Raw genomic sequence first — 27,289 nt, 5'->3', positions numbered from 1 at the left:
TAATTGTTATTCTAATTCTAAGTCTAATTCCTAATTAAGGACTAAACTAGCATCTAAGGGGATTAACTAAGAAGAAAGTTGTTTAAGTTGACTAAAGTCAACTTTAACAACTAGGGGTATTTTAGACATTTCTCAAAATATGAAAATATTCACACAAAAGAAAGAATTAAAATCTAAACTAACCATGGAAATATTCACAAGCAATTGTATTAATATGAAGTCTAAAACTATTTTTTGAATTAAAACAAAAAAATAAGTATTTTTATTATTATTTACCAATCAAAAATGAAACAATCAATTAAAAGTCTAAAAACTAAAAAATCCTAAAAAATCTAATTAGTCAAGAAATCTATTTTTATCATTTTTAATTTGAATGGAAATTGATTTATTAAGCTGAAATTAAGAGAAAAAAACATTTTTAAGCACAAAAAGAAGAACAAACACTGGCAGGGGTGCAGGAGTAATAACAAGTGAACTGAAAACCAACTTATGGCTTAGCTGGGCTTGAAACCGGGGTGTGAACATCAACAATGTGTAGCAACCTGCCCTAAAAATTAGTTTTTTAGAGTCGCCACCTATTTTGAAGGGCGAATAGGAAACCCTACGCAGTTTAGAGATCAGGGTAAGTTATTATAATCAGGTCAAGGGAAGGTGTTAGGCACCCTCAACCCTTTCCTATTGGCTTTGAATCTAAGAGTCAAATTTTATGGCTAAAAGTTAAGATTAATAGCTAAGGAATTAAATAGGGGAAATTTTGAGATTTTAGGGAGGGGGACTCGCCTTGGTTATCCAAGTGCCTACGTATCTCCTTAGGGAGAATCAGAGTCAACGTAGTTCGGACACAGGGTTGTACGCCTTAGAATTAGATTTGAATGGTTTGAAGGCTTTTTGAATGGCCTATCGTAGTTTTGAGTTTGTTATTTGAAAGGCATTTCGAGTTTCCTGATTGGAAAGGATGAAAATCCGTAGTTTGTGGTTTGATGTGTTTTAAGTGTTTGGGCGAACAACCCTGATTTGATATGGCACCGTTAGATGCAGTGACCAATATATTTGGTCAGTATAGCTAACGGATTATGGGGCATTGCTGGTTACTCAGATCGATAGATTGATCGTCGTGGGCAGCAAATTAAAATGTATTTTAATTTATGTGTTTTTTTATCTCTCGTCTAATGCGACTAATAACTTTAGTCGGGTCGAGGAGAGAATTAATTAAGGATTGGTGTTTTTTTGCCGAATGGGAAATGGGATTGGCAAACCCTAATAGCTAAGACTTTATAGGGTTTTTATGATTTAATATTTAAGGTTAATTAAAATAATTAAATCGAGTAATTAAAATAATCGGAAGATAAATCCTAAATCCTAATATTAACCTAATCCTAATTTTATCCTAACCTAATTAAAATTAATTAAATTAAATCTATACACACTTTTTACAATTAAATAACATATGAGTTATATACAAATAATATAAAAAAATAAATATAAAACCTGGATCGGATCTTGTGTGTGGCCTTTGAAGGTCTATGGTGTGCCTCCATCCTGATAAGCGTTGGATCTGACTAGAGGCGTGATCCTGTGGCTATTGGCTGAGGGTGTATTATAAGGTGCACTAGAGAGAACCATTGAATGGTGAGGCAACTAGAACACATAATTGTTAAAAAACATATGTCTCAAGTGGGGTTCGAACCCCCGTCTCCAAGACCAAGCGTGACGCTCTGCCAACTGCGCCACTTACCCAAGTTGAAATGAAGACACACCAATAGATATAAGTATAAAAAAACAAACCATGTTTAAAACTCAAAACAGAAGCGCGCTGCACTTGTTCTTCTTCTTCGCAAGATGCACAGCGATACGGCAACAATAGCCATCGACCTGCAATCCTGTTTCCCCAAAACCACAAGTATGAACCCTGACTATGGCAAATCCTGATTCCTATACCAAACCTTGCAATTAATGATTCAAACACCACCGAAACAAACACAGGAACATGTATGTAGGTTCAAAATTCATTCCAACGGTGTAAATTCACGGATATGGATTAAACAAAATTGAGCGAATCGTGAGAACTCCGGCGTCGATTATGTGCGCTCTGATTGGTGGTGATGAAACAATTACATCCAGAAAACTCTGCAGAGTCGATTGGAATGTTTTAATCGGCTTGAATCATACTATGCCTTGTTTTGGCCACACGGTTTTGAAACCTCTGTATGATTCTTTGTTGCCAAATTTCTTCCCGGTGTTGATGAGTTTTAATCCAAGATGCTTCTTCTTTTGTTGCTGTACCTGAAAACGAAACCGACAAACAAATGGCCAATGGTTCGATTATCTCGATGTTAATTGTGTGGCTGACTTTGTTAGTTTTTCAATTAAATGTTTGTTAGTGTGAATCAAAACAACTTATGGTGAAAGTTAGTTTAGAAAAGGGACTGGTTTATTTTTTTGAAAGAAATTGAATGGTTTGAGTGTTGGAAAAGTATACGTGAGTGAGGTTTAGGACTGGCTGTCTGTAGATGTTTGCAGGTTGTAACAAGGATTAGAAAAAATTATGTTAGAAAAAGGTGGAGAGCTTTGTACAGGTATGTTAATTGTGGGCTCCGTGGGTCAAAATCGGCCTCCTCTAATGTGTACAAAAATATCTTATTTATATTAGTCAAAGTTAGGGTTTTCAATGCCTAATGGGCCTACTAAAACTAAACCTAATAATCCTAAAACTAATTCTAATAATAGTTAATAATCCTAATAAAAATTAATACTAACTAATAATAAAATTAATAATAGTAATAGTTAATATATACAAATTCTATAATAATAACCTTAGATAATATTAATAATTATATCACCTAATATTAATATTAATAATAAAATTAAATATATTAAATACTAATAGTTAGAAGTAATAAAAATTACTAATAATAATCCAAAAAAATGCAAATGTTAGTAAAAGGAAAATAATATTAACAAATGATGAAACCCTTGAAACACCTGTTAATCGCACCCGTTTATTTCTCAGGATATTTTATAAGAGGGCGGGTTTGACAATAGGAATGTCCAATCCCATGACCCTTAATTTCGTCCCTTGATGAATTAAAAGATATAGATTTGATCGGGAAAATTTTGGGGTATGACAGCTGCCCCTGTTCAATCTTCTTAAACCTGAAGAGTCGGATAGGCACGTCTGCCTATCGTAATCTAATGGTAGAAGATGATTGAACACAGAAATGTCCTGAAATTTGCCTTTGTTGGGAAGAAATTCCATGGGAGATGGGTTTACAGATCCACCCAAGGTAAATACTCCTCTCTTTCGAATGCAAAGCAGATGCTTTCGAAAGGAATCACTGTGTTTCGATTGTAGCACGGCCTAGAAAGGCAACCTGAATTTTATGCAATGTTCTGATGCATGCGATGTATGATGCAGTGAGCTTCTCAAAATAAATGAGAGCGATGTATGTATATGCATTATGTATGAATGAGGTATGCTAGTTGAATGATGCATGATTGTTAGTTGAAGTATGTTAGTAATTCTGAAAGAAAAATAAAACCTTTGCGTGTTATTGATGATGTTTTGAAAGATATCACTGCCGAGTGACTAACGTGATAAGAAAACCAATTGAGAAACCCTTTGGTAGATCCTTGTTGTAAAATCCTTTGTAAAACCATGTTTGCCTGAAAAAGCTCCTAGAAGGGATGGAAGACGTCTTAAAAAAGACTGCCTTGAAAGGCTCCTGAAAAGGATGGAATATGTCTTAAAGAAGACTGCCTGGAAAGGTTCCTGAAAAGGACTGATAATATTCATTTGATTGTAGAATGACCACTATGTGGTTGAAATGTATTGATAACTCCGTGTAGAAAATCCTGATATGGGAAAATAAATCCCTGCACCAATAGGGTCATTTGCTATGATTATAGCAAACTCACCTGCTCCAATAGGATCGTTTGCTACGGTTATAGCAAACTCACCTGCACCATTAGGATTATTTGCTAGGGTTATAGCAAACTCATCTCCACCATTAGGATCACTTGTCATAGCTCTGACAAGCTCACCTGCACCATTTGGACCATTTGTCATAGTTTTGACAAATTTCACCTACACCATTTGGATCATTTGCCCTGGTTCGGACAAATTTCTCCTACACCATTTGGATCATTTGCCCTGGTTCGGACAAATTTCTCCTACACCATTTGGATCATTTGTCCTGGCTCAGACAAATTTCACCTGCACCATTAGGATTACCTGTCATAGTTCTGACAAGCTCACTTGCACCAATAGGAGTCACTTGCCCTGGTTCGGACAAGTTTACCTGCACCAATAGGAATCTCTTGTTTTGGTTCGGGCAAGTTTACCTGCACCAATAGACTTACCTGCCATGGTTCTGACAAGCATACCTGCATAAGAAGAGATCATTTGTTTGGAGACTCACGACTCGAGGGTCGGAGAATAAACCAGTCACAACACGAGGGTTGGACACTCACGACACGAGAGTCTGGAAAATACACCTATCACAACACGAGGGTTGGAAGCTCACGACTCGAGGGTCGGAAGACTTTTTGTAGTATGCGAATGCACTAGATGATATGCGTATGCTAATGCGTATGTATGTATGTTGATGCTGATGCTGATGAACAACAAGGTTGCTATCATCGGTAAGGTTACCAGGAAACGTCAATCAGGTGATTGGAAATAAACCAACAGTAAGGTTTCTGTCATCGGTAAAGCTACCGGAAAGCATCAATCAGGTGATTGGGATGAATATCTCAGTAAGGTTACTGGCATCGGTAAGGTTACCGGAAAACATAAATCAGGTGATTGGAAATAAACCAACAGTAAGGTTACTGTCATCGGTAAGGTTACCGGAAAACATCAATCAGGTGATTGGAAATAAACCAACAGTAAGGTTACTGTCATCGGTAAGGTTACCAGGAATCAGGTGGACAATGTAGCTTAGCACCAGAGTAATGATTTGGATATTTTTGATGTATGGGATAATGCTTATGCTCATGCATATGTTGATTTGTGTAACGAGTGGAACAATGTAATGTCTTCTAAAAGACTACCTGCAAAGGTTTCCGGAATGGATGTGAAAATTTGTCTTGGAGAAGGCTACCTGAAAAGGTTCATAGCAAAGAATGAGGAATGTCTTGAAGAAGGCTACCTCAAAAGGTTCGTAGAATGTCTTAAAGAAGACTGAAAAGGATGCCAAATTGTTTTGAAAAAGACTACCTGAAAAGGAACTTAGAAAAAGGAATGTCTTGAAGAAGATTACCTGAAGAGGTTCCTAGAAAGGATCGTAGGATTTGTCTTAAAGAAGAATACCCATGTATGTGATGCATGGTTTACATGTGTTTGCATGACGCTCCAATGATAGGTTGTTGATAACCAAAGCGTATGTAGCTCGCTGGAGTTGTAGGTTTGTTTGATAAGGTGGGGTGTGATGCTAGCGCGATTCCCCGATACCCATTTTTGAAGATCGTAGTTAGGAGAAAGATTTGTCGAATGTTGTAAAGTGCGAGAACGCCTTTCCCTTTTGTTGTGCGCCTTGCCCCGATTTGGCTTTTTTGAATTACTCCACACCTTTGAATTTTCGAAGTCCTCCATGTCTTTCTCCTTTTTGCAATTCGTACCTTTAACCTTTTCGAGGATCACTACACCTTTAACCTTTGGAGGTTCTCCAAACCTTTAAGCTCTCGAGGTTTTCCACACCTTTAACCTTCCGGGATTCTCCACACCTTTAATCTTTGAATGATTCACCTTATGTAGTTCTCCACACCTTCACCTTTTTTGGAACTCTCCACCTCTTTCGAGATTCTCCATGCCTTTAACCTTTCGGGGCTCTCCACACCTTTAACCTTTGAATTGTTCACCTTATGGGTTTGATACCCCATGCCCAAATGTTTAGTGGAAAAAGATGCCTATGATCTTCAAGCCATGAAGGAAGTGCCCCGAGAAATAACCTTGTCGTATGGTTCAACGTTTAGATTGAAGGGTATGCCTTTGATCTCCTGGATATGGAAGGCTATCCATAGTGTTCTATCCTTTTAGTTTAAATTACTCCCGTGTTTGACATGCCCCTGATTGAGATTGCTTCGAGGTGTGCCCCAGTCGATTGAACCTTAGGAAGAATGCCCGTAGTGAATAGGATGTTTGATTGCATGCCCCCGTGATCCTTGAAATTTTGCCCCTGTTTAGGAGAACCCCCTAGATGTGGTTCCCCCATTCCAGAGACTTTATCAGGAATGATCACCTTTGATTAAACCAATTTCGATATTTCCTCGATGCTAAGTGTATATTCATAGACGGAGTTGTACCCTCTTGAGAAGTAAATCCAATGCGATATGTATGCAAGTTTTGAAATCGAAGTCCATTATGAATTAGGACTGGATGATTGGAAATGAATGCTTGAAAAAGCGCGGTGGTTAGAAGTATTTTTAACAAACTTAGGAGTCAGTATAACAAAATCCTGCTTAATATGCTTTCATAGTTAACCTTGCCTCAATTAGGACTTTTGAATGTTGTAACTTGGCCTGGTTCATGTTTTAAGAAACAATGGATATGAGGCTCAAAGTTTTGTTTATCCCACCCCTTTCTCCCTGATGTTCTCCAAATCCAAAAAATTCGCCTAATCCAATGGATGTGCTTTGTTTGTAAGAGAATCAATTTTGATTTCGATGTTGAGCAGAAGCCTTGGTAGAGGTCCCAGCACCGATGAAGAATGTTGTAAATATCCGAGCATTGATGTGAAGCTTTGATGGTTTAGCAGTTACGATTAAATAACATATGAGTTATATACAAATAATATAAAAAAATAAATATAAAACCTGGATCGGATCCTGTGTGTGTGGCCTTTGAAGGTCTATGGTGTGCCTCCATCCTGATAAGCATTGGATCTGACTAGAGGCGTGATCCTGTGGCTAGTGGCTGAGGGTGTATTATAAGGTGCGCTAGAGAGAACCATTGAATGGTGAGGCAACTAGAACACATAATTGTTAAAAAACATATGTCTCAAGTGGGGTTCGAACCCCCGTCTCCACGATTCCAAGCGTGACGCTCTGCCAACTGCGCCACTTACCCAAGTTGAAATGAAGACACACCAATAGATATAAGTATAAAAAAACAAACCATGTTTAAAACTCAAAACAGAAGCGCGCTGCACTTGTTCTTCTTCTTCGCAAGATGCACAGCGATACGACAACAGTAGCCATCGACCTGCAATCCTGTTTTGGAATGTTTTAATCGGCTTGAATCATACTATGCCTTGTTTTGGCCACACGGTTTTGAAACCTCTGTATGATTCTTTGTTGCCAAATTTCTTCCCGGTGTTGATGAGTTTTAATCCAAGATGCTTCTTCTTTTGTTGCTGTACCTGAAAACGAAACCGACAAACAAATGGCCAATGGTTTGATTATCTCGATGTTAATTGTGTGGCTGACTTTGTTAGTTTTTCAATAAAATGTTTGTTAGTGTGAATCAAAACAACTTATGGTGAAAGTTAGTTTAGAAAAGGGACTGGTTTATTTTTTTGAAAGAAATTGAATGGTTTGAGTGTTGGAAAAGTATACGTGAGTGAGGTTTAGGACTGGCTGTCTGTAGATGTTTGCAGGTTGTAACAAGGATTAGAAAAAATTATGTTAGAAAAAGGTGGAGAGCTTTGTACAGGTATGTTAATTGTGGGCTCCGTGGGTCAAAATCGGCCTCCTCTAATGTGTACAAAATATCTTATTTATATTAGTCAAAGTTAGGGTTTTCTATGCCTAATGGGCCTACTAAAACTAAACCTAATAATCCTAAAACTAATTCTAATAATAGTTAATAATCCTAATAAAAATTAATACTAACTAATAATAAAATTAATAATAGTAATAGTTAATATATACAAATTCTATAATAATAACCTTAGATAATATTAATAATTATATCACCTAATATTAATATTAATATTAATAATAAAATTAAATATATTAAATACTAATAGTTAGAAGTAATAAAAATTACTAATAATAATCCAAAAAAATGCAAATGTTAGTAAAAGGAAAATAATATTAACAAATGATGAAACCCTTGAAACACCTGTTAATCGCACCCGTTTATTTCTCAGGATATTTTATAAGAGGGCGGGTTTGACAATAGGAATGTCCAATCCCATGACCCTTAATTTCGTCCCTTGATGAATTAAAAGATATAGATTTGATCGGACAAATTTTGGGGTATGACAGCTGCCCCTGTTCAATCTTCTTAAACCTGAAGAGTCGGATAGGCACGTCTGCCTATCGTAATCTAATGGTAGAAGATGATTGAACACAGAAATGTCCTGAAATTTGCCTTTGTTGGGAAGAAATTCCATGGGAGATGGGTTTACAGATCCACCCAAGGTAAATACTCCTCTCTTTCGAATGCAAAGCAGATGCTTTCGAAAGGAATCACTGTGTTTCGATTGTAGCACGGCCTAGAAAGGCAACCTGAATTTTATGCAATGTTATGATGCATGCGATGTATGATGCAGTGAGCTTCTCAAAATAAATGAGAGCGATGTATGTATATGCATTATGTATGAATGAGGTATGCTAGTTGAATGATGCATGATTGTTAGTTGAAGTATGTTAGTAATTCTGAAAGAAAGATAAAACCTTTGCGTGTTATTGATGATGTTTTGAAAGATATCACTGCCGAGTGACTAACGTGATAAGAAAACCAATTGAGAAACCCTTTGGTAGATCCTTGTTGTAAAATCCTTTGTAAAACCATGTTTGCCTGAAAAAGCTCCTAGAAGGGATGGAAGACGTCTTAAAAAAGACTGCCTGGAAAGGCTCCTGAAAAGGATGGAATATGTCTTAAAGAAGACTGCCTGGAAAGGTTCCTAAAAAGGACTGATAATATTCATTTGATTGTAGAATGACCACTATGTGGTTGAAATGTATTGATAACTCCGTGTAGAAAATCCTGATATGGGAAAATAAATCCCTGCACCAATAGGGTCATTTGCTATGATTATAGCAAACTCACCTGCTCCAATAGGATCGTTTGCTACGGTTATAGCAAACTCACCTGCACCATTAGGATTATTTGCTAGGGTTATAGCAAACTCACCTGCACCATTAGGATCACTTGTCATAGCTCTGACAAGCTCACCTGCACCATTTGGACCATTTGTCATAGTTTTGACAAATTTCACCTACACCATTTGGATCATTTGCCCTGGTTCGGACAAATTTCTCCTACACCATTTGGATCATTTGCCCTGGTTCGGACAAATTTCTCCTACACCATTTGGATCATTTGTCTTGGCTCAGACAAATTTCACCTGCACCATTAGGATTACCTGTCATAGTTCTGACAAGCTCACTTGCACCAATAGGAGTCACTTGCCCTGGTTCGGACAAGTTTACCTGCACCAATAGGAATCTCTTGTTTTGGTTCGGGCAAGTTTACCTGCACCAATAGACTTACCTGCCATGGTTCTGACAAGCATACCTGCATAAGAAGAGATCATTTGTTTGGAGACTCACGACTCGAGGGTCGGAGAATAAACCAGTCACAACACGAGGGTTGGACACTCACGACACGAGAGTCCGGAAAATACACCTATCACAACACGAGGGTTGGAAGCTCACGACTCGAGGGTCGGAAGACTTTTTGTAGTATGCGAATGCACTAGATGATATGCGTATGCTAATGCGTATGTATGTATGTTGATGCTGATGCTGATGAACAACAAGGTTGCTATCATCGGTAAGGTTACCAGGAAACGTCAATCAGGTGATTGGAAATAAACCAACAGTAAGGTTTCTGTCATCGGTAAAGCTACCGGAAAGCATCAATCAGGTGATTGGGATGAATATCTCAGTAAGGTTACTGGCATCGGTAAGGTTACCGGAAAACATAAATCAGGTGATTGGAAATAAACCAACAGTAAGGTTACTGTCATCGGTAAGGTTACCGGAAAACATCAATCAGGTGATTGGAAATAAACCAACAGTAAGGTTACTGTCATCGGTAAGGTTACCAGGAATCAGGTGGACAATGTAGCTTAGCACCAGAGTAATGATTTGGATATTTTTGATGTATGGGATAATGCTTATGCTCATGCATATGTTGATTTGTGTAACGAGTGGAACAATGTAATGTCTTCTAAAAGACTACCTGCAAAGGTTTCCGGAATGGATGTGAAAATTTGTCTTGGAAAAGGCTACCTGAAAAGGTTCATAGCAAAGAATGAGGAATGTCTTGAAGAAGGCTACCTCAAAAGGTTCGTAGAATGTCTTAAAGAAGACTGAAAAGGATGCCAAATTGTTTTGAAAAAGACTACCTGAAAAGGAACTTAGAAAAAGGAATGTCTTGAAGAAGATTACCTGAAGAGGTTCCTAGAAAGGATCGTAGGATTTGTCTTAAAGAAGACTACCCATGTATGTGATGCATGGTTTACATGTGTTTGCATGACGCTCCAATGATAGGTTGTTGATAACCAAAGCGTATGTAGCTCGCTGGAGTTGTAGGTTTGTTTGATAAGGTGGGGTGTGATGCTAGCGCGATTCCCCGATACCCATTTTTGAAGATCGTAGTTAGGAGAAAGATTTGTCGAATGTTGTAAAGTGCGAGAACGCCTTTCCCTTTGGTTGTGCGCCTTGCCCCGATTTGGCTTTTTTGAATTACTCCACACCTTTGAATTTTCGAAGTCCTCCATGTCTTTCTCCTTTTTGCAATTCGTACCTTTAACCTTTTCGAGGATCACTACACCTTTAACCTTTGGAGGTTCTCCAAACCTTTAAGCTCTCGAGGTTTTCCACACCTTTAACCTTCCGGGATTCTCCACACCTTTAATCTTTGAATGATTCACCTTATGTAGTTCTCCACACCTTCACCTTTTTTGGAACTCTCCACCTCTTTCGAGATTCTCCATGCCTTTAACCTTTCGGGGCTCTCCACACCTTTAACCTTTGAATTGTTCACCTTATGGGTTTGATACCCCATGCCCAAATGTTTAGTGGAAAAAGATGCCTATGATCTTCAAGCCATGAAGGAAGTGCCCCGAGAAATAACCTTGTCGTATGGTTCAACATTTAGATTGAAGGGTATGCCTTTGATCTCCCGGATATGGAAGGCTATCCATAGTGTTCTATCCTTTTAGTTTAAATTACTCCCGTGTTTGACATGCCCCTGATTGAGATTGCTTCGAGGTGTGCCCCAGCCGATTGAACCTTAGGAAGAATGCCCGTAGTGAATAGGATGTTTGATTGCATGCCCCCGTGATCCTTGAAATTTTGCCCCTGTTTAGGAGAACCCCCTAGATGTGGTTCCCCCATTCCAGAGACTTTATCAGGAATGATCACCTTTGATTAAACCAATTTCGATATTTCCTCGATGCTAAGTGTATATTCATAGACGGAGTTGTACCCTCTTGAGAAGTAAATCCAATGCGATATGTATGCAAGTTTTGAAATCGAAGTCCATTATGAATTAGGACTGGATGATTGGAAATGAATGCTTGAAAAAGCGCGGTGGTTAGAAGTATTTTTAACAAACTTAGGAGTCAGTATAACAAAATCCTGCTTAATATGCTTTCATAGTTAACCTTGCCTCAATTAGGACTTTTGAATGTTGTAACTTGGCCTGGTTCATGTTTTAAGAAACAATGGATATGAGGCTCAAAGTTTTGTTTATCCCACCCCTTTCTCCCTGATGTTCTCCAAATCCTAAAAATTCGCCTAATCCAATGGATGTGCTTTGTTTGTAAGAGAATCAATTTTGATTTCGATGTTGAGCAGAAGCCTTGGTAGAGGTCCCAGCACCGATGAAGAATGTTGTAAAGATCCGAGCATTGATGTGAAGCTTTGATGGTTTAGCAGTTACGATTAAATAACATATGAGTTATATACAAATAATATAAAAAAATAAATATAAAACCTGGATCGGATCCTGTGTGTGTGGCCTTTGAAGGTCTATGGTGTGCCTCCATCCTGATAAGCATTGGATCTGACTAGAGGCGTGATCCTGTGGCTAGTGGCTGAGGGTGTATTATAAGGTGCGCTAGAGAGAACCATTGAATGGTGAGGCAACTAGAACACATAATTGTTAAAAAACATATGTCTCAAGTGGGGTTCGAACCCCCGTCTCCACGATTCCAAGCGTGACGCTCTGCCAACTGCGCCACTTACCCAAGTTGAAATGAAGACACACCAATAGATATAAGTATAAAAAAACAAACCATGTTTAAAACTCAAAACAGAAGCGCGCTGCACTTGTTCTTCTTCTTCGCAAGATGCACAGCGATACGACAACAGTAGCCATCGACCTGCAATCCTGTTTTGGAATGTTTTAATCGGCTTGAATCATACTATGCCTTGTTTTGGCCACACGGTTTTGAAACCTCTGTATGATTCTTTGTTGCCAAATTTCTTCCCGGTGTTGATGAGTTTTAATCCAAGATGCTTCTTCTTTTGTTGCTGTACCTGAAAACGAAACCGACAAACAAATGGCCAATGGTTCGATTATCTCGATGTTAATTGTGTGGCTGACTTTGTTAGTTTTTCAATAAAATGTTTGTTAGTGTGAATCAAAACAACTTATGGTGAAAGTTAGTTTAGAAAAGGGACTGGTTTATTTTTTTGAAAGAAATTGAATGGTTTGAGTGTTGGAAAAGTATACGTGAGTGAGGTTTAGGACTGGCTGTCTGTAGATGTTTGCAGGTTGTAACAAGGATTAGAAAAAATTATGTTAGAAAAAGGTGGAGAGCTTTGTACAGGTATGTTAATTGTGGGCTCCGTGGGTCAAAATCAGCCTCCTCTAATGTGTACAAAATATCTTATTTATATTAGTCAAAGTTAGGGTTTTCTATGCCTAATGGGCCTACTAAAACTAAACCTAATAATCCTAAAACTAATTCTAATAATAGTTAATAATCCTAATAAAAATTAATACTAACTAATAATAAAATTAATAATAGTAATAGTTAATATATACAAATTCTATAATAATAACCTTAGATAATATTAATAATTATATCACCTAATATTAATATTAATATTAATAATAAAATTAAATATATTAAATACTAATAGTTAGAAGTAATAAAAATTACTAATAATAATCCAAAAAAATGCAAATGTTAGTAAAAGGAAAATAATATTAACAAATGATGAAACCCTTGAAACACCTGTTAATCGCACCCGTTTATTTCTCAGGATATTTTATAAGAGGGCGGGTTTGACAATAGGAATGTCCAATCCCATGACCCTTAATTTCGTCCCTTGATGAATTAAAAGATATAGATTTGATCGGGCAAATTTTGGGGTATGACAGCTGCCCCTGTTCAATCTTCTTAAACCTGAAGAGTCGGATAGGCACGTCTGCCTATCGTAATCTAATGGTAGAAGATGATTGAACACAGAAATGTCCTGAAATTTGCCTTTGTTGGGAAGAAATTCCATGGGAGATGGGTTTACAGATCCACCCAAGGTAAATACTCCTCTCTTTCGAATGCAAAGCAGATGCTTTCGAAAGGAATCACTGTGTTTCGATTGTAGCACGGCCTAGAAAGGCAACCTGAATTTTATGCAATGTTATGATGCATGCGATGTATGATGCAGTGAGCTTCTCAAAATAAATGAGAGCGATGTATGTATATGCATTATGTATGAATGAGGTATGCTAGTTGAATGATGCATGATTGTTAGTTGAAGTATGTTAGTAATTCTGAAAGAAAGATAAAACCTTTGCGTGTTATTGATGATGTTTTGAAAGATATCACTGCCGAGTGACTAACGTGATAAGAAAACCAATTGAGAAACCCTTTGGTAGATCCTTGTTGTAAAATCCTTTGTAAAACCATGTTTGCCTGAAAAAGCTCCTAGAAGGGATGGAAGACGTCTTAAAAAAGACTGCCTGGAAAGGCTCCTGAAAAGGATGGAATATGTCTTAAAGAAGACTGCCTGAAAAGGTTCCTGAAAAGGACTGATAATATTCATTTGATTGTAGAATGACCACTATGTGGTTGAAATGTATTGATAACTCCGTGTAGAAAATCCTGATATGGGAAAATAAATCCCTGCACCAATAGGGTCATTTGCTATGATTATAGCAAACTCACCTGCTCCAATAGGATCGTTTGCTACGGTTATAGCAAACTCGCCTGCACCATTAGGATTATTTGCTAGGGTTATAGCAAACTCACCTGCACCATTAGGATCACTTGTCATAGCTCTGACAAGCTCACCTGCACCATTTGGACCATTTGTCATAGTTTTGACAAATTTCACCTACACCATTTGGATCATTTGCCCTGGTTCGGACAAATTTCTCCTACACCATTTGGATCATTTGCCCTGGTTCGGACAAATTTCTCCTACACCATTTGGATCATTTGTCCTGGCTCGGACAAATTTCACCTGCACCATTAGGATTACCTGTCATAGTTCTGACAAGCTCACTTGCACCAATAGGAGTCACTTGCCCTGGTTCGGACAAGTTTACCTGCACCAATAGGAATCTCTTGTTTTGGTTCGGGCAAGTTTACCTGCACCAATAGACTTACATGCCATGGTTCTGACAAGCATACCTGCATAAGAAGAGATCATTTGTTTGGAGACTCACGACTCGAGGGTCGGAGAATAAACCAGTCACAACACGAGGGTTGGACACTCACGACACGAGAGTCTGGAAAATACACCTATCACAACACGAGGGTTGGAAGCTCACGACTCGAGGGTCGGAAGACTTTTTGTAGTATGCGAATGCACTAGATGATATGCGTATGCTAATGCGTATGTATGTATGTTGATGCTGATGCTGATGAACAACAAGGTTGCTATCATCGGTAAGGTTACCAGGAAACGTCAATCAGGTGATTGGAAATAAACCAACAGTAAGGTTTCTGTCATCGGTAAAGCTACCGGAAAGCATCAATCAGGTGATTGGGATGAATATCTCAGTAAGGTTACTGGCATCGGTAAGGTTACCGGAAAACATAAATCAGGTGATTGGAAATAAACCAACAGTAAGGTTACTGTCATCGGTAAGGTTACCGGAAAACTTCAATCAGGTGATTGGAAATAAACCAACAGTAAGGTTACTGTCATCGGTAAGGTTACCAGGAATCAGGTGGACAATGTAGCTTAGCACCAGAGTAATGATTTGGATATTTTTGATGTATGGGATAATGCTTATGCTCATGCATATGTTTATTTGTGTAACGAGTGGAACAATGTAATGTCTTCTAAAAGACTACCTGCAAAGGTTTCCGGAATGGATGTGAAAATTTGTCTTGGAGAAGGCTACCTGAAAAGGTTCTTAGCAAAGAATGAGGAATGTCTTGAAGAAGGCTACCTCAAAAGGTTCGTAGAATGTCTTAAAGAAGACTGAAAAGGATGCCAAATTGTTTTGAAAAAGACTACCTGAAAAGGAACTTAGAAAAAGGAATGTCTTGAAGAAGATTACCTGAAGAGGTTCCTAGAAAGGATCGTAGGATTTGTCTTAAAGAAGACTACCCATGTATGTGATGCATGGTTTACATGTGTTTGCATGACGCTCCAATGATAGGTTGTTGATAACCAAAGCGTATGTAGCTCGCTGGAGTTGTAGGTTTGTTTGATAAGGTGGGGTGTGATGCTAGCGCGATTCCCCGATACCCATTTTTGAAGATCGTAGTTAGGAGAAAGATTTGTCGAATGTTGTAAAGTGCGAGAACGCCTTTCCCTTTGGTTGTGCGCCTTGCCCCGATTTGGCTTTTTTGAATTACTCCACACCTTTGAATTTTCGAAGTCCTCCATGTCTTTCTCCTTTTTGCAATTCGTACCTTTAACCTTTTCGAGGATCACTACACCTTTAACCTTTGGAGGTTCTCCAAACCTTTAAGCTCTCGAGGTTTTCCACACCTTTAACCTTCCGGGATTCTCCACACCTTTAATCTTTGAATGATTCACCTTATGTAATTCTCCACACCTTCACCTTTTTTGGAACTCTCCACCTCTTTCGAGATTCTCCATGCCTTTAACCTTTCGGGGCTCTCCACACCTTTAACCTTTGAATTGTTCACCTTATGGGTTTGATACCCCATGCCCAAATGTTTAGTGGAAAAAGATGCCTATGATCTTCAAGCCATGAAGGAAGTGCCCCGAGAAATAACCTTGTCGTATGGTTCAACGTTTAGATTGAAGGGTATGCCTTTGATCTCCCGGATATGGAAGGCTATCCATAGTGTTCTATCCTTTTAGTTTAAATTACTCCCGTGTTTGACATGCCCCTGATTGAGATTGCTTCGAGGTGTGCCCCAGTCGATTGAACCTTAGGAAGAATGCCCGTAGTGAATAGGATGTTTGATTGCATGCCCCTGTGATCCTTGAAATTTTGCCCCTGTTTAGGAGAACCCCCTAGATGTGGTTCCCCCATTCCAGAGACTTTATCAGGAATGATCACCTTTGATTAAACCAATTTCGATATTTCCTCGATGCTAAGTGTATATTCATAGACGGAGTTGTACCCTCTTGAGAAGTAAATCCAATGCGATATGTATGCAAGTTTTGAAATCGAAGTCCATTATGAATTAGGACTGGATGATTGGAAATGAATGCTTGAAAAAGCGCGGTGGTTAGAAGTATTTTTAACAAACTTAGGAGTCAGTATAACAAAATCCTGCTTAATATGCTTTCATAGTTAACCTTGCCTCAAATAGGACTTTTGAATGTTGTAACTTGGCCTGGTTCATGTTTTAAGAAACAATGGATATGAGGCTCAAAGTTTTGTTTATCCCACCCCTTTCTCCCTGATGTTCTCCAAATCCAAAAAATTCGCCTAATCCAATGGATGTGCTTTGTTTGTAAGAGAATCAATTTTGATTTCGATGTTGAGCAGAAGCCTTGGTAGAGGTCCCAGCACCGATGAAGAATGTTGTAAAGATCCGAGCATTGATGTGAAGCTTTGATGGTTTAGAAGTTACGATTAAATAACATATGAGTTATATACAAATAATATAAAAATATAAAGATAAAACCTGGATCAGATCCTGTGTGTGTGGCCTTTGAAGGTCTATGGTGTGCCTCCATCCTGATAAGCATTGGATCTGACTAGAGGCGTGATCCTGTGGCTAGTGGCTGAGGGTGTATTATAAGGTGCGCTAGAGAGAACCATTGAATGGTGAGGCAACTAGAACACATAATTGTTAAAAAACATATGTCTCAAGTGGGGTTCGAACCCCCGTCTCCACGATTCCAAGCGTGACGCTCTGCCAACTGCGCCACTTACCCAAGTTGAAATGAAGACACACCAATAGATATAAGTATAAAAAAACAAACCATGTTTAAAACTCAAAACAGAAGCGCGCTGCACTTGTTCTTCTTCTTCGCAAGATGCACAGCGATACGACAACAGTAGCCATCGACCTGCAATCCTGTTTTGGAATGGTTTAATCGGCTTGAATCATACTATGCCTTGTTTTGGCCACACGGTTTTGAAACCTCTGTATGATTCTTTGTTGCCAAATTTCTTCCCGGTGTTGATGAGTTTTAATCCAAGATGCTTCTTCTTTTGTTGCTGTACCTGAAAACGAAACCGACAAACAAATGGCCAATGGTTCGATTATCTCGATGTTAATTGTGTGGCTGACTTTGTTAGTTTTGCAATAAAATGTTTGTTAGTGTGAATCAAAACAACTTATGGTGAAAGTTAGTTTAGAAAAGGGATTGGTTTATTTTTTTGAAAGAAATTGAATGGTTTGAGTGTTGGAAAAGTATAGGTGAGTGAGGTTTAGGACTGGCTGTCTGTAGATGTTTGCAGGTTGTAACAAGGATTAGAAAAAATTATGTTAGAAAAAGGTGGAGAGCTTTGTACAGGTATGTTAATTGTGGGCTCCGTGGGTCAAAATCGGCCTCCTCTAATATGTACAAAAATATCTTATTTATATTAGTCAAAGTTAGAGTTTTCTATGCCTAATGGGCCTACTAAAACTAAACCTAATAATCCTAAAACTAATTCTAATAATAGTTAATAATCCTAATAAAAATTAATACTAACTAATAATAAAATTAATAATAGTAATAGTTAATATATACAAATTCTATAATAATAACCTTAGATAATATTAATAATTATATCACCTAATATTAATATTAATATTAATAATAAAATTAATAATATTAAATACTAATAGTTAGAAGTAATAAAAATTACTAATAATAATCCAAAAAAATGCAAATGTTAGTAAAAGGAAAATAATATTAACAAATGATGAAACCCTTGAAACACCTGTTAATCGCACCCGTTTATTTCTCAGGATATTTTATAAGAGGGCGGGTTTGACAACGACCCTTAATTTCGGCCCTTGATGAATTAAAAGATATAGATTTGATCGGGCAAATTTTGGGGTATGACACAATGTTAAGCCCATTAATCAGAAACGTGTGATAGCATTAGCGATAGGGGTGTGCAATCAGAAACAGATTCGAGCCCAAATGATCTTAAAATAAAAACATGGCCCAAAGTCCTTTTTATTAATCACTTCATTTTTATTTAATCAGAAACAAGTAGCCTAAAGTATTTATTTCATGCAATGTATCTACGTGAACATAAATCAATAGGTCACAGTTGATTTTAAGTCACAAAATGACAAAACGTAGCATGAACCAATCAGGACTTCACACGTAATAAACCAATCATTTGAATAAAAACAAAAAATCACAAAATACTAGGAATACCAACCAATACGCACACGCCACGTAAGATGAACAGAACAAGAAAAAAAAAGAAACAGATGCCGGAGACGGAGCTCCGGTCATCTTCTCCGGCGCTCACCACGGTGGCCGGTTCATCAATTTTCCAGAAACAAAAAACAACACCGTCACCCGACTCGATTTCGCATGGAGAATCCAAATATGACCTTAATTCCTTCTAATTCTTTTTCTAAAATCATAACCGAACCAAACTTCTAAGCCCTATCTTACGCAAGACTCATCGAAACTAACAGCAAGCATATCAATTCACTTCTCTACACGCGTGGACTTCAAATACGACATCGAAACACCAGAAATCAAAGATTAACATCATACATTGAAGCGAGTAAATCTGCAAAAACACGCATATACACATACACTCGGAATACTCAATAAGGCTGAATCCAACTCCTTGACGATTGAATCTCACAATCCTATATATTCTACTACATGCGAAGGGACTCGGAAGCTTACCTGAAATAAGTTCTTGAGTTGGTGAAAGAAGATTCCACTAAGATGTGATCCTCCCTGGGTTCTCGGTGAAATGATAATGATAAAACCTTCAGCTTCTGAGAAATAAACTCAAAAGCACTCAGTATCTTGAAGCTCCAATCAGAAGTGATAATGATGATTGTCGCTGGTAAATCTGAGTTGAAGATGATGGTGATGATTGTATCTTGAAACCGAGGGAGAGCAAGTTTCATCCGTGAGGTGTTGTTGTGGAGAGAGTGAAGATGGAAGTGATGAGGATTGATGATGGAGTTTTTTATTGTGTGCAGATCAGTGTTGTGGTGGTGGTGGTTGATGAAGTTTTTTACAGTGGTGTGATGATGATGGTGAAGGTTGAAAAGTTTGTTACATTTGGTTGTTATGGTGGTTAAGATTGAGAAGAGAGTGAGGTTGTTGAAGGAGAGAGTGAAGGGAAAAGAAGAGCGTGAAGATGAATGAATGGAAGAGAGGATGTGAAACTCAAAATTGAAGAATGATTCGTGTGTGTGATTTGTAAGGGAACTTGGTCTTTATATGGTGAGGTGAGAGTGCATGGAATTATGGTGGAGTGTCCCATAGCCAATAACATTTTTTGACCGCATGGAGAGTAAGAGATGAAGCATGTTGTGCGCTTATAACTCATTTATGGCTTGGTAATTTTGTCAACATAAACCTTTGTGAGGGCATCACTTTGAGATCTTGCCATTGATCATTCTTTTAACCAAATGTCATGATCAAAGTATCAATGGAGAGAGGACATAGCAATGAGTGGATTGATACCAAATATGGGCCAAAGAGGATCTTAGAATTACTTAAAATTTGGCTGGTAAAGTGCCTACCAAGTGCTTGACTAAACGTTGCGCGTGTGCCTTGGATTTTGACTCACGCCTATGCCAACACATAACTTGGCTAGGGCATAACTTTGGTGACTTGTATCTGGTTCTTGACAAAACCAAAAACCATGATATTGACATGAAATGAAAGAGGACATGGGATACAAGAGAATGGTATTAGACTTGCCTCCATATGATTCTTGTATCTCCCTAGAGTTAGCTTTACATTTGGCACGCCACCTGTTTGACGAAATGCTCACGCGTGACCAATATTTGTGCCACGCAATATGACTTGAGCAAATGTGATTCTTCAAACTTTGCACTTTTATAGCTCTCAAACCATGCTTCAAATGAAAAGTCTCAACTTCACATCTTAATAACTCTTCAACCAAGCTTCAAATGGAAAAGTTTCCAACTACAAAGTTGTTCTCCTCAATGAGAGGAACAACTTTGATGTTGGAAATTTCTCCAAAAAATGTCTTCTGCCACGTGTAACCAGGGCTTGAAGTTGACTGTTCACCCAGTTCCAAAAGCCTCAAGATTTTTCTAAGTACTGGAATCTTCTTATTCTTTTTTGGATATTTTGCCAAACTCTCGATTTTCTTTGACCGATTTTCCATCAAAAATAAATATTTGACTATTGACCCTGATTTTGACCCAAACATCACATTTCCTGATTTTTTCTGATTCTTGACGAATTTCCCGATTAATCAACTTCTGACCCAATTCCCAATCAATCTTCAACCAAAGAAGCCTCAACGAATGATATTTCTTCAAGGAAACCAAACTCCATACTCAAAAATCATCTCCTGATTAAATTTTGACCAAAAAGTCAACAGGGTTGACTTAGGTCAACGCCCTAATTTTGAAATCCTGATGAACCTAGGGATCGTATCTTTTTAATCAGAGCTTCGACTTGGAGAGGATGAAACCTTGATTTTAAGAGAATATCATTGGAAATGAGGCCATATAATCAGAATTCAAACCTTCTCTTTTGAATCAAGATATCTCCCACATAGAAGCTCCTTTTTTATCAATTTTCTTGAACATTAACAACGATATAAATGAATGTATTGAGTGGATGACCTACGTGAGGTATGCATATGAATGTGACATGAAAGCCAATTGGGTAATAAATAAGTGGGAAAATTTTGGGGTTTAACAGCTGCCCCTATTCAATCTTCTTGGACCCGAATGTACAAACATCTTGGGTTTCGGATATTTGAGGTGCGAGTGGATAAAATACCCCGAAAGTACCATCAAAATTTGCATTCTATGGTACAACAAAGAGTATTGAGTAATCTCAAAGGATACCAGCCGAAGGTGGACCTTAAACAGATTGCTAACCTCAGTTAGACTTCAAAAAGAGACACAGTCGAAGGGTGACTCGATAAAGAATGACACCAGCCGAAGGGGAATCCGATCCTAATTTGCTAACCTCAGTTAGACTTGAACAAAGGATGCCAGCCGCAGGTGGCTCCCAAAGGAAGAAACCAGCAGAAGGGGAATCTTACCAACATTGCTAACCTCAGTTAAACTTCAAAGAGAGACACAGTCGAAGGGTGACTCGATAAAGGATGAAACCAGACGAAGGGGGAATTCGATCCTAATTTGCTAACCTCAGTTAGACTTGAACAAAGGAAGCCAGTCGCAGGTGGCTCCAAAAGGAAGATGCCAGCCGAAGGGGAATCTTACCAATTTTGCTAACTTTAGTTAGACTTCAAAGAGAGACACAGCCGAAGGGTGACTCGATAAAGGATGAAACCATCCGAAGGGGAATCCGATCCTAATTTGCTAACCTCCATTAGACTTGAACAAAGAAGAAACCATCCGAAGGGGAATCTTAACAAAGGAAGAAACCAGCCGAAGGGGAATCTACCAAATTTTCTAACCTCAGTTAGACTTCAAAGAGAGACACATCCGAAGGGTGACTCAACAAAGGAAGAAACCAGCCGAAGGGGAATCTACCAAATTGCTAACCTCGGTTAGACTTCAAAGAGAGACACAGCCGAAGGGTGACTCAACAAAGGAAGAAACCAGCCGAATGGGAATCTACCAAATTGCTAACCTCAGTTAGACTTCAAAGAGAGACATAGCCGAATGGTGACTCTAGATTTGAAAATGCGTGCCAATAATCATTGGACTTTATTGAGGAGGGCTAGTAACGACTAGACTCTTAATGGGGATGTTGGCGAACACTGAATTTGAAGGAGGTGTCAATAACCATTGGGCTTGACTGAAAGAAAGGCTAGTGACAACTAGAATCAATCAGGGGATGCCAGTAAACACTGGGCTTTCAAAAAGGCTCAGATGCTTGCAGAGCACGAGAATTACATGAATCCCTCAAGCGAACAGACGGGGTGTAACTCTTCAAGAGTGACAATCATTCGAATTGCCACACACCAAGTATGGTTATCCAAATGATCGAGATGTGAGATATTACCCTCACTTCAATTGCACTCTGTTGCACCCCAAAATTTGCCCACTTATTTATACCCAATTGGCTTTTTATATCACATTCATGTGCATACCTCATATAGGCCATTCACCCATTACATTCATCCATATCATGGTTACTATTCATAATCGATAAGAAAAGATCTTCTGCAGAAGAAATTCCTGATAAAAAAAATAAGAGAAGATTTGAAGTCTGGTTGTATGGCATCACTCCCATTGAAGTCCTCCTAACATCAGGGTTTTATTCTCTCCAAGGCAAAGCTCTGGTTAAAAGATACAAATCTCAAGTTCATCAGGTTTTCCAAATTGGGGTTTTCGACAAAAGTCAACCTTGTTGACTTTTTGGTCAACATTTAATCAGGGGATGACTTTTGAGTATAAAATGTGGTTGCCTTGAGGAAATATTCACTGGAGTTCTCTGGTTGAAAACTGATTGAGAATTGGATCGGAAACTGATTAATCGGGGAATTCATCTAGAACAGAGAAAGTCAGGAAAAGTTGACTTTTTGGTCAAAGTCAAGGTCAACTGTCAAATATTGACTTTTAGTGGAAAATCGGTCAAAGAAAGTCAAAGAAATAATAAAAATCAAGAAATATTCAAAGTTACCAAAAATGGAAGTGAGTTGAAAATGGGACTTGCCATAAATAGGAAGTTTCACACTTAGAAATATTTTGGAGGATTTTGGAAATTGGTTGGGCAGCTGACTTCAGGGTTGATTTACACGTATTTCAATGCTGCATTTCAAAAAAGTCCCAACATAAAAAATCTCCTATTCATGGTCCTCTACAATTTTGTAGTTGGGAAGATTTTCATTAGAAGCCTAGATCATGAGATAATAAAGTGTGAAGATTGAAGAAATTCATGTGTGCATGTCATGGGGCTGGGCAGGATCTCTAAGTCATGCGCAACATTTTCACAAGCACGTGGCGTGCCATTTTTGAAGTTGATTATAAGGAGATAAAAGTATCCATTTGACTCAATCTCAGTATCAAAATTTTCTCCTCCATGCCCTCTATACACTGTGCCAAGAATCACCCATTTTGAATGTATGGTTTGGAAAATATGATGCCTTAAAGTCATGACTTCACCGAAGTATGTGTGGCCAAGATGTGGGCCAGAATGTAGGCCATGCTTGAAGCAATTGATCGAACAGGTAGCGCGCCATTTTCAAGGCCAATTATAAGGAAGCATGAGGATCTACTTGACTCAAATCCAATGTCAATCTCTTCTACTCCGTCCCTTCTTTCATATGGTACTAGTTTTGTGACCATCCATCAAACATAGAGTGGGGTATGAAGCCAACAAAGTGAGTGTCCCAAGTGTTTAATTTGCACAAGAATGCAAGTCAGCATTTGTAGTATTTCACACCATCAGTGTTGCCCATTAAAGCCACGCATGTTGCTGCATACAAAAAGCTCACCAAAAGCTTACTACAAATATCACAACTTGTTCACTAAGTTTAAAGAAGAGAAAATGATCAGCTACACTGCACTCCACCATAAGATTCCATGAACTCATCATATAAATAGCTCAACCCTTCACAACTAAAGGGCACGGTTCATTTTTTCCCCATTTTTTCTGATTCTCTCCTCTCTTCCACACTCTCATTGCTCTCTTTCTCTCTCCACTTTCTCACAAAGAAAGTTTGTTACAGCTTGTAACAAACTCTAGCCACCATTGCAGCACCTTCGACCTCTCTAACCACACTTCAATCATCACCACCATAGCCTCTCTAACCACACCTTCATCATCAACCTCTTCCATAACCGAACCTTCAACCTTCTCTTCAATCTTCTCTTCCATCAATGAACTTCATTAACCTCCATTAATCTTCATCATAATATCATTCTTGCTCATGGTGTCATCACCGTCATCATCGTCCCGTTCTTTCTCACAGCATCATCATCATCATCATCGCACGGTTTTGGATTGGATCGAATTGCAACTCCATCTCTGAGTTTATTTCTCAAAGAAACGTGGTATTCAGCATCAACATCAAAAGGAGAGGATCGCAGCAGCTTGTAGAGTTTTCTTTGTCTTTTGATCCAAGAATCGTTTCAGGTAAATTTCTAATCCCTCTTAGCATGTGTAGTGGTATGAACTAGGGCATTTGCGTCTGGCGCGCTTCTCACACCAAGGAGGCTAGGCATTGGCCAAATGTTCTCGGTGTTACGTGTTGCATTGACTGTGTTGTTGAACTTAGATTCGGTTTGCGTGTAATGCTTGCTGTTTGAATGTGTTAATCGCATATTTGAGTTCTATATGGCATAAGGACTGTTTTGGTGTAAATAGATTTCGTTTTTATGGAAGTGTTAGGCGTTAGGTTTTTGAGTTTGCTTGCGGTTAGGGAGTTAGAAAGAGATCATGAAAAACTGAGGCCGGATTCGGAATCTACACGAAAAATCGGGTGGAAAGATGGTAGCTTTTTTAAGTTTCCAGACATTTTTATTTTTTTCCGACGAGTGGTTGATCGGAGAAGACGACCGGAACAGTGTTCCGGCGTCCGTTTCCGTTTGCATGGCTGCATGATTAATGGCGACGTGGCACATTTTGATTGGTTGCTGGTTTTTGTTTGTCTTATATGACTTAAGTTTTGTGTGACTAATTGATAATATATAAAGCTGCAGTGTGTTTGTAAACAAAAAGCATCACGCACTGTTTGTATGTGGTTAACGAAAATGGAACGTAAATAAAGATGTGACTAGTACATGCAAATAAATAAATAAAAGTAATAGTAAAGGTAAAATGGTGATGTAGTACAAGCTAGGCCATGTTTTTTGAGTGGGACTAATGCCAATTTCGTTCTCACACTCATCTGATCTGAGCCCAATAAGTGAACAACACATTTTCAGTTCAAATCTTTTTTACTTTCTCACCCCCTGACATAGGCAGATTAGTGTTTTGTTTAGAAATTGTTTTCTCTTCAATTTTTGCTTGCTAAATCATTTTCTCATGAAATAAAAAATAAATAAAAATGTGTTTTAGATAGAATAATGTGTGTACATAATTGTAGTATTTTTTATAGATTTTCAGAATTTAGTTTACTATTTTTAATAAATCATTTGCTTTGGTATGTTCATGTTTCCTTTGGTTTTGATAGATTTTGCAAATCAATTTTGTTTAATACCTTAGGATCAAAGTCTATTCACCAACTTTTGTGTGACATCAGTAGACTCATATACCATAATGCGTACAAAAAATAAAAGTTTAATTCTATGTTTTGGTTAGGTTTTCATTAGATTTTCTATACCCGATTTATGTACGTTCCTAAACGGATAACCATGTGAATTTGACCTATAATTTGCTTTGCCTTTATGCAATTGACTTAGTTTCTTTTTGTACATATAAGTAGGGATGTTTAGAGGTCCTAAGACCTGGAGTTGAATTTTTTCAAGCCATGTTTTCTTATTTTACTCGATTTTTTCTTTCTCGCATGTAAACAACTTGCTTTTTGATTAACGATTGTACCATAACTTGTCCAAATGACCTATAATTTTGTATGAAACTTTGTGACTTGATTCTATGATTGTTTAGACACCTATTAGAGGTCATTAGCTACTGACTTATAACATTTGATCACATCTTTCTAACTTCACTTCACCATTTGAACTTACTAACTAGTTTTGACCTAGTTTTGTCTAGTTTTTGTTAGAACTTTGTGCTGCTTCAAGCTAGTTGACTAACATAGATTGGTCTGAGGTATTAGACCTATAAATGAACTAATTGCTACTGACTTTAAGCTTTGTTCATGGTTTCATTTGCTTTTTGTTTTGATTAATGCATGTTTGTTCGCTAATGGTTAAGTAACGATTCATGCGATACTTTGGTAACTTCTTGTGAATATTTTCGTGTGATGCCACGGTGCTTTTGTGTTTGATTTAGGACACTTATTTCCTTGGTTTGCTACTGCCCTAGGGCTCTCTTCTTATCTTGTTGGAGTTGTAACTCCATTCTTTCGCCATGTTCCCTTAGACTCTTCCTTCTTTGTTAAGAGGAATTGAGATAGGTTAGGATAGTTATCCTTGACCTTAGGGCCATTAGACTTAGAACAGAATAACTTAGATTAGAGAATAGGTTAGTTCCCTTTTGTTCATTTCTTTTTCTTTTCAACATTAAAACACTAATAAAATAAAGATGCGAATCACATTAAGAAAGTGATAGAGAAATGAGTGGGATTCATTCCCTAATCTGTTTCTCAATCACTTAGTGGCATAGAAATGAGTGGGATTCATTCCCTAATCTGTTTCTCGGTCACTACTTAATGGGAGAGAAATGAGTGGGATTCATTCCCTAATCTGTTTCTTGAACATTATATAATGGGATAGAAGTGAGTGAGATTCATTCCCTAATCTGCTTCTCGATCATTATACATTTTTATGTGATTCTAATCGCAAAGTTCCCTTAAAAAATACCCAACCAAAAACATTTAAAACACTTAATAAAGGCTCGAATTAAAACAAAGTGACGAAGTGGTGCGAAACCTTGTATTGGGTTTTGTTCATCATGTAGTTACATAAAAAACACAAACCAAAGTTCATTCTGCTTAAGAACAAGTTAAGTCCTTTCCAAAACTAGGCGTATAAGTCTCCAAAGGTCGAGCATCGTGGATCGTGACCTTAACCGCTGTTCAACTAAAAAACGCAAAACAAATGGAAACTATGGAGCCGAACTACGGTCGTTCTGATTCCTGAAAAGGATACGTAGGCATTGGGTCGCGGGGCCTAAGCGAACACACTTGTAAATAATTCCTTCTTTTCCCCGTATTTCTTTTGCATTCATTCGCATTTAGGTTTTAGACATTAGACACCCTTTAGATAGAAAC

The 27,289-nt window shown here is 38.0% G+C and overlaps 1 protein-coding gene across 1 annotated transcript in view; it reads right to left on the bottom strand.

Moving 5' to 3' along the window:
• Nucleotides 1-7,238: 7,238 nt before the first annotated feature.
• LOC131597205 (uncharacterized) overlaps nucleotides 7,239-27,289 on the bottom strand; it is a gene marked incomplete at its 5' end in the record, with an annotated part of 37,272 nt that continues 17,221 nt past the window's right edge. Inside the window, one exon of the mRNA XM_058869915.1 lies at nucleotides 7,239-7,358. Coding sequence (XP_058725898.1) covers nucleotides 7,239-7,358 — 120 coding nt within the window. The remainder of the gene's footprint in view (nucleotides 7,359-27,289) is intronic.

Source organism: Vicia villosa, linkage group LG4, assembly GCF_029867415.1.
Source record: "Vicia villosa cultivar HV-30 ecotype Madison, WI linkage group LG4, Vvil1.0, whole genome shotgun sequence".
In the NCBI taxonomy this organism is placed as follows: domain Eukaryota; kingdom Viridiplantae; phylum Streptophyta; class Magnoliopsida; order Fabales; family Fabaceae; genus Vicia; species Vicia villosa.
The sequence above is the reverse complement of the archived record's forward strand: the minus strand, read 5'-3'. Positions and strand labels throughout refer to the sequence as shown.